Source organism: Neodiprion pinetum, chromosome 3, assembly GCF_021155775.2.
Source record: "Neodiprion pinetum isolate iyNeoPine1 chromosome 3, iyNeoPine1.2, whole genome shotgun sequence".
Classification (NCBI taxonomy): Eukaryota; Metazoa; Arthropoda; class Insecta; order Hymenoptera; family Diprionidae; genus Neodiprion; species Neodiprion pinetum.
Genome location: NC_060234.1, coordinates 34382023 through 34394832, shown reverse-complemented (window position 1 = coordinate 34394832; position 12810 = coordinate 34382023). Strand labels below are relative to the sequence as shown.

The 12810-nt window shown below is 39.2% G+C and overlaps 2 protein-coding genes and 1 long non-coding RNA gene across 10 annotated transcripts; all 3 read left to right on the top strand.

The window, feature by feature from the left end:
• Positions 1–26: 26 nt before the first annotated feature.
• On the top strand, positions 27–595 carry LOC124213597 (uncharacterized). Its single transcript, XR_006881909.2, has 2 exons — positions 27–158; positions 237–595. It is a non-coding gene; the product is annotated as an uncharacterized lncRNA (long non-coding RNA).
• A 1246-nt stretch (positions 596–1841) lies between these two features.
• On the top strand, positions 1842–5174 carry LOC124213594 (uncharacterized). The gene is made up of 4 exons (XM_046615041.2): positions 1842–2661; positions 2738–3034; positions 4582–4775; positions 4870–5174. The coding sequence occupies exons 1-3, from the start codon at positions 1855–1857 to the stop codon at positions 4630–4632; spliced, it is 1155 nt and encodes a 384-aa protein (XP_046470997.2). The 5' UTR covers positions 1842–1854; the 3' UTR covers positions 4633–4775; positions 4870–5174.
• Positions 5175–7448: 2274 nt separating this feature from the next.
• LOC124214632 (vanin-like protein 1) lies at positions 7449–12810 on the top strand. 8 transcript variants are annotated; one of them, XM_046617102.2, is made up of 7 exons: positions 7456–7528; positions 7954–8009; positions 8111–8220; positions 9868–9943; positions 10079–10216; positions 10515–10667; positions 10826–12810. In XM_046617102.2, exons 4-7 carry the CDS (start codon positions 9878–9880, stop codon positions 12167–12169), a joined length of 1701 nt encoding a protein of 566 aa, XP_046473058.1. In that variant the 5' UTR covers positions 7456–7528; positions 7954–8009; positions 8111–8220; positions 9868–9877; the 3' UTR covers positions 12170–12810. The 8 variants fall into 8 exon arrangements, with proteins under 8 accessions (XP_046473061.1, XP_046473059.1, XP_046473058.1 ...); XM_046617103.2 differs by lacking the exon at positions 7954–8009 and having other exon boundaries at positions 7455–7528; XM_046617105.2 differs by lacking the exons at positions 7954–8009; positions 8111–8220 and having other exon boundaries at positions 7449–7528.

The window sequence follows — 12810 nt, the reverse complement described above, 5'->3', positions numbered from 1 at the left end:
CGGACATGCACGGTGAAAACCACGCGCAGCCTTTTCCGCGCATTTGATGAATCGATACGGACTCAAGGAGCAGAATCTGCAGGGTGCGAAGGTACCCTAAGGATTCAATCCTGAAGGGGTTCACGATTACCACCGTGAGGAAAATTCAAGAACTTCCGGTAATCTATGGCAATTAAAAAAGTTAAGAACATACTTCAACCACTCCATCGTTAACTGTTTATAACTTTTGATTACAGAATTGGAACATGACAGTGCGAAAGCGACTATGTTTGCGTCATTGAGTAGGTCCCTTTAAATTTTTAATCATTTGGGTAATCTACTCGTAGACAGCTTATCGCAAAAATTATATAATTATATTGTAATATTCCATTCAGTATTCTCGATTTTAAGTGTCAAATCGCAGTGACAAGAAATACGTGCAAAAAATGTTCGCATTTTTCAAGTTATTTGACCTTCCTTGTCTCTTTCTCTCTGAATGCTGGATAGATTACTTCGTGGCATTTGATTTGATTTTCACACGATGATGAAACCTTGCACAGTAATATAACTATCTGATATTAAATTGTGAAAAAAATAAACAAAATTAAATGAAGTACGAATTGCTATTTTCATTACAAAAGAAAAACAATTTTTCGACTTGTCTACCAAACGGTTTATTAATATGTACATATTCAAATTTAATTAAGTCAAACTTACGATAGCAAAAATAGTACTACGGCATTTAGTTTCGTCGCCAATTTATAATTTATTGATTAGTTGGGAAAGCAATTTGAGTTTATTATGAGGTCGTCTAACTATTGCGAGTCGAGAAAACATGTAGAACATCTAGTTATTGACACAAGATGAAGCTGGTGAGATCCAGTTCGTGTTGAATGGTTATCGGTATCAGAGCTCAGAGAGCATTGATAAGGTGTTTATCATTCAACGTATTCCGGTTAAACCAGTTTTAATATTTCCAACAAAATGCAATCGCTGGGACCCCAACCGATCACTAGAACTGGGTGAAATCTTGTGCAATAACGGTGAAGGTGGAGCGGCGGAGGGCGGGGGGGGGGGGGGGAGCTATGAACACGAGTTAAATTAAAGATAGTCCGATAGTCGTTAATGAGAGCGAAAAAAAGAACCTTGGAATAATCCCTAAGTGAACTAGATCTGCGGAACGACGCAAATTCAGTAGCGACGGGCTTGCGAACGTCGCAATGCAAATTTCCAAAAGGATATTGACCGATGGAAAGTGTGTGGACCTTAGGTAAACTACGTTAAAGCTTTTGTAAATTCTTTAAAGTGTCTGCAAACATATTGATTGAATTTTTAGATGACTATGAAACTCTTGTATACACTTTCATAGTTACTTTCAAAGTTAACATAATATCGTTAAGGTTTTACGATATAATTGGTCGTTCAACTTGTCAAATTTAATGAATTTTCTTAGGACGCCTTTAGTTAAAATAGACTCGAACCAAAGCAACAGCAACGGGGTGTTAAAATTCGACAAGATTTTTAGTTACTCCACGACCAGTGAGGAAGCCAGTCAGCAGGTCAATTGATTACAGCCGGTGAAAATTCTTTTGAAAAAAAAAAAATAAAAAATGAATCGTGCGTACAACGTACCTAGACGAAGTCAACTCACAGTTTCTCAAGAATTTGCGCCGATAACTTTAATCAGCCGAGCAATCGGTAGTTTTCCGCTTCAAATCAAAAACGTTTCGGGTGTTCAGGTACTCCTCCTCCAAACTAACATACATTTGCAATTTGAATCACATATCGTTGAGGTAGCATTCCGATTGATACAACATGCGTCCCAGATCACTACGAGGCTTCAACTTACAGGTGTTCGTACCGTCGGGTTGTTCGATGATCTACTCGATCGTTTTACTCGGATTAACTTTCGTTAACATGATATACGTACCTCAGATGACATTGACTGTGGGTCAGTTTATGAACCACGGTAAGAACAGCACTCAGAGCAACACGTTCCTGAACAAAGAACTGCGATTGGTGGATCCGCCTCTATTTATCAGGTTAATGAATACCATGGTGATGAATTTGATGGGAATATCGAGCCGGATAAATGCTCTCTTTTACTTAAGACGTCACTTGCCGACGGCGTTTGCTGCGTTGAATGCGATCGACGATTTTCTGGATCCGGAGCTGAAGCAGCGTCGAAGGAACGTTCGCACAATTTGGGCAATTTTCGCAGCTAGTATTCTCGTTGGAATACCGAGCCAGATTTACTCGGCGATATTTGTTTACGTGGGAGATTCTTGTGTCATTGGAATCTACGTATTTATGAACAATCTGAACAACTTCACTGCTGTTCTGGCGGAAGCTCAATTTTTGGCATTGTGCCACCTGCTTAAATCAAGATTCGAGAGTATAAATCGCAGATTTTTCGAACTTTCTACGCACTTGAATCTTCCACCAAACGATAATTCCCACGGAAATATGGCCGGGAGGATTATCTTGACGCGGGCAAAGGTTCCCTCGAAGATAAAATGCGTGACCGATTTAGAAAAGGAATTTATTGCGAACAAGGAACCTCGTTTCAAACCCGAAGAGAACTTGCCGCTTGACGTACCGACTTATAACACCATTGAAACCTTGCGATTAGGGCATCAACGCCTGTGCGACGTTCTCGACCAAGCTAATCACATGTTTCAGGTAAGCGTGTGTGTCGGCCTCTCCTAATTTCCATCCACGCAAATGCGTTAACTCACTTTATGAAACCTTTCTTCAGATGCAGCTCTTCTTCTCACTTAGTGGTTGCTTTCTCAATCTGCTGTTTAACATGTACTCGTTCTTCTCTGGTGGCGCCTGGCTTCGACGGGATAACTTCACTCCCACCGGCTCGAACGCTGCCGCAAATAAAGCGTTGAATAATCCGCTTATTAACTTGTCGTGGGGGCTTTATTACTTGATTAGATTCACGTCTATGACTGCCATGGCATCGAAGACTACCAAAGCCGCCAAACGCACGCTTGTTCACATCTTGAACGTCAGGAGATGCGGAATAGATTTTGCTACGAAAGAGGAGGTGCGTTATGAGAGAATATTACTAATTATACGGTATATTGGTGAAGGGCATCATAAATTGAGAATTCAAGGGAAGTGTTCAAGAAGATATTTTTTGACAAAAAATCATGGGTTCGTTACTGAAGCATTGATTTTTGAGTTAATTTACAGAATTCATAGGCACAATTGTTGTATCAAGTTTGTATAGCAAGCCGTCACACGACGAGCATACGGTTTTAACTGCATTTGAGATAAACTTTTTACGCGTGAGGGTAAATATAGTTCCACGCATATGCAGGGACGTGTAATATAATGAGAGAACGTGAAGATCTTGCATCATTTATCAGCCACATTGCATAGATCTATGGCTTGACTGTAATCTGACAATGATTTACATCATGTGACTGTTTGTCGGTAAATAAAATTATTATCTCTGAGATTGTGCTTAAAATTGACTAATACTTGTGTTGAACATTAACAATAATCCGTAGACTGGGCACAAGGGTAAATTGAAACCCAAAAACATTAACATTTGATGACTTTAAATGTCACCTTTGTGAAAATTAGTTTCAAATTTTCAGTTATTGATGCACACGTTCCCCTAAATGTATGTGTGAGAATTCCGATACTATACAGTACAAATGATGAATACCGCTTCATTTTTTAGCTAAGCTTCTTCTACGATCACGTCGTAGGAAGAAAAGTTGAATTTTCTGCAGCAGGTTTCTTCAATTTGGATATTAAACTAATATCTTCGGCAAGTGATCATTTTATCCGACGATGATAAGTTACGTTAGGTCTTTCTCTTAAAAAGCAATATCAGAGGGCCCGAGTGTTGGCAACTAAGGTTACTTCTTGTGATGGAGTTTCATTCACGGAGCATGCTTTTACTCGGTGGTTTAATCGCAGCAGAAACAGCCCAAAACTAAACTACGGTTGTTCAACTAAATCGGCAACCAAAATTGAAAACTGATTTTCGTTCATGCATCGTACGATTTGTGAAATAAGGCGTAAATAGTCGTTGTAAGTTTAGTTCATTTTCGAGAAAAAAGAAATTATTTTTATTAACGATATACGAAAAATTACAGCTTGTCGTGAATTCTCAATTTTGCATTCACGACAGATAAATTTTCATTACTGTATTTTACGGTACATGTTGAATGACGGAGGCTGGCTTTTTCCTTATAAATCCATACAAATTTCTGTAAAACGTAATGTAAGCACCTTTTGTAGCACGAACTATATTTATTTACTTGAAAGCAACAAGTAAATTCTGATGAACTGACGAAGCGCAAAATCGAACGACGGTAAATTCGATTTAATACCGGCATTGGTTAAAAACTTCACTCGTTGGCAGTTTTAAAAAACTGCATTCCGGACAAGTCACTTGAGGACATTATTATCGACTGATGATGATTTTCAACCAGCGCAGTGTAACACAAGTTGTCCACACACAGGCGAACCAACTCTAGTGGGCATTCAATTTTCCCATCCTTATGACGGGTTTCAATTTCGAACGCAATTAAGAACGTTACTGTGAAAGTTTCTAATATCTTTTCCGCATTTCAGGTTATAGCTACAACATCTACTTATCTTGTAATCATGGTACAGTTCCAGTAATCTTATAACGTCGCCTAACATCAGCTTATCTAACATCAATCAGCTCAGAATGGAAACCACGAAATGTTGGCAAAAACCGAGTTCATCAATCGTCGTTTTGAATACCTACACAGAGGCGATTCTCAACTCACAGGGAATATAAAGTAATTGAATTAGGCCAAGATGTCATTAGTCTTAAACATGAAGCACAAAGGTCGAACCAATGAATTATCTATGCTTTGGTTTTACTCCTAACAGATGCTGACGATGTTCCAAATGAAGATGCAGAGTTGCTGTTAATAGGCGAAAGTTGGCTCATTTACCACTATCGACTAATTTACCGTTCAAGTGCAAGATCCAATTCAGTAGTTTCTCCGACGACTGCTTCATGCAACTTACGTTACGTTCAAGTGATACAAGAACTATACGTTTAGGCGTTCAAGGAAATCAAGTTTCGACTATACATGTCGATCGTAAACTGAATTCACCAAGTATTCCATCTTTTATTAAATTTTACTCAATAGTAAGTTGTAACGTATAAGTTTTTGGAGATAGAAAATGTTACTGAGTAAAGTGTAATATGATTGACATTGAATTGATTTAATATATTACGTAGAAAAAAAAGAGTTATAAATTATTAGTCAAGTAAAACTTCTACGCCTATAACAGCTGTTCATTACCAACACAACCTCGGACTAGTTACGTACCTATCATACAAAACTTGGTATTTTTAAACGTTTTGAGCAAAATGACTGTCCGTTTGCAACTACTTTTAGCCAGACAACTTCGATCATTGAGAATCTCATTAGCGCCATGTGAAAAAAACGCAAACATGATTGAAAGCGTAATTGTAGGCTCTTTCGATGCTAATTGAGTGTCAACGAGGCGTCATTCGGTATCAGAGCACTGACACGAAGTACCGAAACAACGAGGATTTCAAGAGTAAATCAAGACAGAAATTGAGCGGTTTTTATATGCTAACCGGTTATCGCATGCCCGTATTGACAATTATCATGCACTAGATCGCTCTCCGCCTCTTCCCTTTGAGTTTTACGATGTCAGCTAGTCTCGATTCGACAAGACGGCACACTTACGATTAAAAGATACAGACAAAAACACAAAGAATCTTCATATTCACTTGGGGCTCACACATCAATTCATGGAAAACGCCAAAAATAAAGAATATCGAAGAATTGGCGTTGAGAAATAATCATATAATCATTACACGCATTGTTATCCCGAAAACCGCTAAATATGTGAGCCTGTTAATTGCAGTGATAAAAATATTTTCATGACGGCGATTTAGGAGTAATTTAGAACGAAGGTAAAACTGCATGTGTGTAACGTAATCTGAAAGATTTGAAGTCACGATTAAATAACATAATTGAAATTCCTTTTAAAGTGTAAACAAGTGCAGACAATTAAAACTTGTTAATAACTCCTCATTTACACTAGCTAAAAAGCACCTAATTTTAGCGTTTATTTATTTCTCAAATTATCGCCTTGATCAATCAGTATCTGAGAGTGCTTGCGCCGGCAGAACAAGGTAAAAAATTACTGTACATGTCGGCATCGAAAAATCTAGTGTTTAAAAGTAAAGCTTTATTGAAGATTATTTTGAATGGATGATTGTAATGTAGTATTTCTGGGACCTAATCTTCCCAGAATTGTTCTGCCAAATAAGATTGTAAAAGGATATCTAGGAATAGGCATAGCTTTGAATATTGGTCACCTAATTTAATGGTCATCACAGGAAATGTTTGCTTCCAAACTCGATAGCGAAACTACCTTATCGGATTAGTATAAAAGAATCACAACATGTTTTGTTTCAGCGGATATAATTAAAAAAAAAAAAATATCCAGTAGTATCTAATTTACTGTAGGTATATTTCACATACTGTTATGGATGTGCGTAACTTGGCACGTAATAATCATTCTATATTTCAGTAAGTACGTAACATTCGACCCGAACAAACATTACATATATGACATAAATACATTTGTCAATAAAAATATGAGGAACAACTTAACGGGACATCGAGTATTATAGAATGTTTACCGTATAAGGATAAACAGGATAAACAGAAAATTAATTATAAGGAAAAAATTATTTCAGGAATTGCACAGAGGAAAATAACCATCATTGTTTGATAATACACGATATTTTATCAGTATCACTACCACACGTACCCAATATTTAGAAGGAATTCGGATCACTTGAGTTGCTGAGAGAATGCAATTAGAGAATTAGCTTGAAATTGACCAAGTTCCTGAATTTGAAAATAAATACCAGGATATGTGGTAATCAAAGTCTGAAAATTATGTATCAGAGCTACCAAAACTGATGATTATAGGTTTAGGATTGACCAGATGATTGAATGTTTGAATCTACATTATCCTGTATCGATATATCACGTAAATCTCAAGTTGCGTTATGTTAGAACTACAATATATGCAATTCATGGGGATTTAAATATAATAACTATTCCAAAAAATGAACCCATTCTCAAGCATCATGGTGAAAAGTTACAAATAGTTCGTATGCGTCGTTAAATTATTATAAACTCGTGTTTTTTTCGCATCTTCGATCAACGTTTCCGGCCCAATTGGCGCGATCCGCACGCGTTTTACAGCAAGAATCGATATTTCAACATCTTCTTCGTTTCACTTTTGAAATTCATATTTTATCAAGTATTTGTTTGAAAAAATTTTTATCCTGACTGTACGTGACATGCATTCTCGAGCATTGTCGGGAGCAATTGTGCTGGTGACTGTATTGGCAAGACGCAAGCTTCGTATCGTCACGAATGCGGTGTTACGGTGTTGATGAAATGGCGTGTCGCTTTACCTTTGGTTCAAGTCGTCTTTGTATCAAACGCAAACTAGACTTTGCACAGTGACTGTATCTGTAAATGAGGTAATCCAACTACGATTATAATAATAAAAAGTTAAATCAACGTATGACAATTCAACTGAACTGCTCCAAATTCCAATGATTATTGATTATTCTGCACGGTCCGTAGAACGGCGTGATACATCAAGCAGATAAGTATAATGCTGTTGACCTCATGCTCGCGGTTTATCTCAGCCGGTTGGCGGCCGTAAAACTAGAATAGTGTAGTACGTTCTTTTTTTACAAATGATAAGAAAAACAAATTGAATCTAGTTACTGCATACAAAGGTGTGGTTTTTTTTATCGCGGTTAATATACACCGGTAAGATCACGCGGCAACAATTCATTGTAGGAGTGTCGAAGTCAAGTTTAAAAACCATCAACAACCACAATGGAAACGATACGTTGATTGAGATTACGTGCAGTTTGAAACCCAGAGTTATTTTCAGAGGCGGACAACCAACACTTTTGCATCAGTCGGACTTTGCAAAATGAATAGTTTGCTGTAAGCCGTCTCTGTATTATGTATATAAGTATATAAGCATGTATTATACATATATGTAGACTTGTTGTTTTTCTACATGCCTCATTTATCTTGTTACGCAGATCTTTGGGGTAATTCCCGAGGAATGGGTACTCGTGGAATTCATTGACCAAGGATGAAAATACACCAAGCTAACACACTCGATATACTTTGTTTATTGGCAGTTAATCTTGTAGGTGATTATAATAACCCTAACAAATTATAACATATTTCTTATTTATTGACGCTTGACCTGAGCGTAACCTATGCAATTTGGAAATACCCACAGGGAAAACTATGTATAATCAACATTGAACGAACGTCACTCAAGAATCGTCGATTACAAGTTTAAACAAATTCTGAGGAAATGTCATTTGCAGATTCATCAATCATTCACCGATCGTATTTATCGATTAGTCCGAAAATTGCATGACATATGTGCAATTTAGATATATATACCGGCGTATGGAGGAAATGATTCATCGCGCAAGCATGTGTGCGTCTTACTAACATGGGTATAGGTATTGCGCATTCGCACAGTCATACGTTATACGTGCAGGTAATTCGTAAATACACATTGTACCATAAAACGTGATGGTAAATGATAAGTCGATAATATAAAACCACTCCTTTCCCGAGTTTTAGCTTCAGTCCACCGTCAACGATCCGTTTTAATTAATTGTAAGTTTAAAATCGTCGAATCCCGTTCGCTCGTAACTATTGGATCGTATCTGTACGTGATTTCTATTACCATCGATTCGTTCCTCCGTAATTGTTCGATAAGTGAGAACCGGCATAAACGCCGCTCCGATAATTATTCGCTAGACTTCAAAGACGTCGGTCTTGACTGCAGTTATCAGATTGGCCGCGGGAGGTATTCATCTTCAGTTACCGAAAACATTTGCCTTTCATCATACTGCAAATACTTGTAAATACAAGTGCTTGCCGACGCCTTGCTAGCCCACCCATCGTTGCAATACCTGTTCGACAACTATCGCATACATTTTTATATCGCCAATTCAAGCCACACGAAAGTGTTGCAGCAATTCAGTAGGCCAACGCTGTTGGGTGCAGATCTGATGCTCAGTCTGCCGTATGATTGCCTCGCAAATAGGACAAGTCATACGCATATCGCTATATGTATATTGCTAAAGTGACACGTCAGTTGAGAAAGTGACTGCGATTGTGGAGAACGATTGTCCAGGGATACGCCTTCAAGACTTTACCGTTCGTACCGAGTAGTCATTTTTAAGTATTCCGCATAGTTCGGGTAAAATTTTAAATCATCATCGAGTGAAATGTTCGAGTCAAAAAATTTCATGTATCAATACGTAAACCATAGATTTATCACATGTAAATCGTTGCAAATACTAATTTTGTAACTCTGACATTGAAGTTACCGGATAGAATCATCGTAATGAAATACATGTTGTTGGTGCAAGAATAATTGCGATGAGTGCATGTCTAAAATCAATGCCGCGCTAGAAGTAATTAATTAAATATTTATGCTCGAAGTCTTTACTCTGTATACCACGCCATCTGATTCTCTCACCTCATTTTACGTCATCAGTCATTGTGACTTGCTTACTTATCGTTAGTCTCTCGTCGCCAAACATGCGACTTCTTTTCAGTGAATTCAGCTTCCGAGAATTAATTTCATGTAATTTTTCGAACGAAATTTTTATCCCCTTGTGTGAGAAAGGACTTTATCCTCAGGTTTAGTCACATGTAATGGAAATCGTCTCGGAATCTCCGCCGTAAACGATGACGCGATCTGCAGAGCAGGAAAAAATTCTCAATCTGGACAGATTCGTAACAATACACGGATTTTTATTTCCAGATAAAGAATCATGCGGTCTCTGAGCTTATCGATTGCCGTTCTGGGGCTGACGGTTTTGGCCCAATTGACATTCGAGGTGCGTATCAATCAGCTGCAGACTGGCTGATTCACAAAGTCGTATCTTTCGGGAATGACGATAACAGATTTTACATTAAAAAAATCAACAGTTTGATCACGCATAGCTAATTGTTGTTTTCTATATGCTCCGCAGGTCTCCGCTGCAGATACAATTTCTTACATAGGTGCCGTCGCCGAATATTACCCGGTAACAAATGGAACTAACGGAACAACGATCGCGACAGCCAATGCCAACAACTACGTTACAATCATCAAAACCGCCTGGGGTTACGTGAGTATTTTTAAACGGCAACTGTGCAGACCTCGAAAGATTCTGCGAACAATTTTGATGTAGTAACCTTGGCGTGGAATGAATCTGAATTATAACAGATTAAATTTCAGCAGTAAACAATGCAGGGGTATCGTGTTTCAAGTTTATTGATAATCCTCTCGCAGAACTGACCTGCGGTTGTTTGTTTGAGATGCCATTATTAACTGCGGATAAACGAAACCGCCTAGTCATTACCGATGAAAGTAATAAACTCGTTACGTGCCTGATGTCACATACATCTTGCGATGAACACTTTCAGAACGCGGACATCCTTGTATTCCCGGAGGACTCATTAACGACTGGTATGACCTACTCCGACACGAATAGAACTTTGTATCCTTCATTCGGTTCCGTAGTACCAGATGCCGGATTGGATATTCCCTGCGATAACGCTTCGACGGTCGTAATAGAGGTTCGTATCTCAGTTTTGTACACCCACCGTAGTTACAGGCGAGTTACGATGTTCGAATTGCTGGCCATAATTGGGGCGGAATTTTGCAATCGTACCTAAAAGTAACCTTCGTCAGTACAGACGTAGATATTCGAAATGCTGAATTGATATTTGTCCAGGCTTTGAAGTTGATATCGTGCGCTGCGAAGCAGTACTCGATTTACGTTGTCGTGAACGTGATCGAGAAGGAGAATTGCACCAGCACGGGAACAACGTCTCGGCCTTGTCCCAGCGACGGTTACTTCTTCTACAACACGAACGTGGTGTTCAACCGAACCGGAGGCATTGTCTCGAGGTACAGGAAGTTCAACCTGTTCGCCGAACCTGGCATAAATGTAACGTCGAGTCCGGAAAACGTGACGTTCACCACGGACTTCAACGTCACGTTCGGATTGATAATTTGTAACGACATCCTCTACAAGACCCCGGCTCTATCGCTCGTCGACGACCATAACGTCACCGACATCATTTTCCCCGCACGGTGGTTCTCAGAATTACCTTACCTAACTTCGATTCAGACCCAGTCAGCTTGGTCTTACGCCAACAACGTGAACCTCCTGGCATCGGGCTACAACAATCCAACAACCAGCAACGGGGGCAGTGGGATTCACGCTGGAACCAGCGGTAAATTGGTCACCCTTTTGTCGGAGAGCGCGAAGAACGCTCTTTTAGTGGCAAGGGTGCCAAAGGTGATCGACGGAGTCCGAAGCAACGTCGTCTCCACGACTTATCCGCTGACCTACGAGTTCAGCAGCACGGAAATTACGACTCTGGCGAACATCACGACCGTTTCCCAGAACGCCTTTTACCAGGATACCTTGGCGCCTTACGCAACGAGCGTTTTGCCGCTGACCAACGGCACGACGACCACTTGGCTCGAACTCTGCGACCGAGAGCTTTGCTGTTCCTTCTATGTGAACAGAACTTTCAGCGCATCTAGTGTCAATTCAAGCGTCAATTATTACAGGTATAGAACCGCCGTTTTCAACGGAGTTAGATCCTTCGCTGGTACCACCACCGCCGGAATACAGACCTGCAGTATCATCGCTTGCACTAACGACACCCTGGCCAGTTGCGGGCTGAGGTTCAACGCGACGGAAACCGTCGTGCAGCCAACCGTCTTCAACAGCGTCTTTGTGTCCGGAAACTTTTCCAAAAACTCCACCACCATGCAAATGCCCAACTCGTTGACCACGGATATTCTTCCTCTAAATGCCAGCGACTTCACATATAATAGAGTCAATATTTCAGGATCTTCTTTAACCAATATCACCTACAATCTAACGATACAGTCAAGCAACTTGTACACTTTTGCTATTTACGGTAGAAACTTCTCCGCTGATGAGCTGGCCGTTAGTTCTGCCAACGTTGCTTCGTCTGCGGTCCAACTTTTGCGATTCTCTTTCACGACGAGCGTATTTTTGGCAGTAATTGAAACTTTATTCGTTAGGAACTATCTATAAACACCAACAGGAAAGCAAGTTCTTTGGAAAAAAACGACCGAATATCTGCGGTTAGTATACAAGTATATATAGCTGCATAAATCCGTGTTCGGCAAAGTCATGCTAAAGGTTACTTTTTCGTTAAAGCAAATCATTCAAATGTTACGTAACGCGAAGGAGGAAGATTCTGAGAACATTCACAGATATTCGTTATCCAATCAAAGATTTAATTATTTATAAGCACCAATTTCGTAAACACGTATTCACTTGAACAGCTTATAAAAGTTTAGTTTGCAGCACTTACAATTAGTTACTTGCGTGAGACCATGCCAGTATTTAAATCGTCAGTCGGTGCGTCGTATCGTTCGTAGTATTATAGTTAAATGAAAAACGAACCCCGTTCAGAATACGTATTAAAGGTAATAACCGTTCATTCGTATTATGAAAATTATGATATTCTCATAACAGCAGCGTATTTCTAAAATTATTCTGCATTCATACCTCACATAATCAGTGACAGACGTGTCGAACGTTGTTGAAATCGAGTGAGTGGCACCTCTAGATGGGAAAACATTTTGTAACACTTTTCTTTTACATGTTGTTATTCACATAATTTATCTAGTATTTTTTTAAGAGTATGATAATAAACGTGATGTTGATGA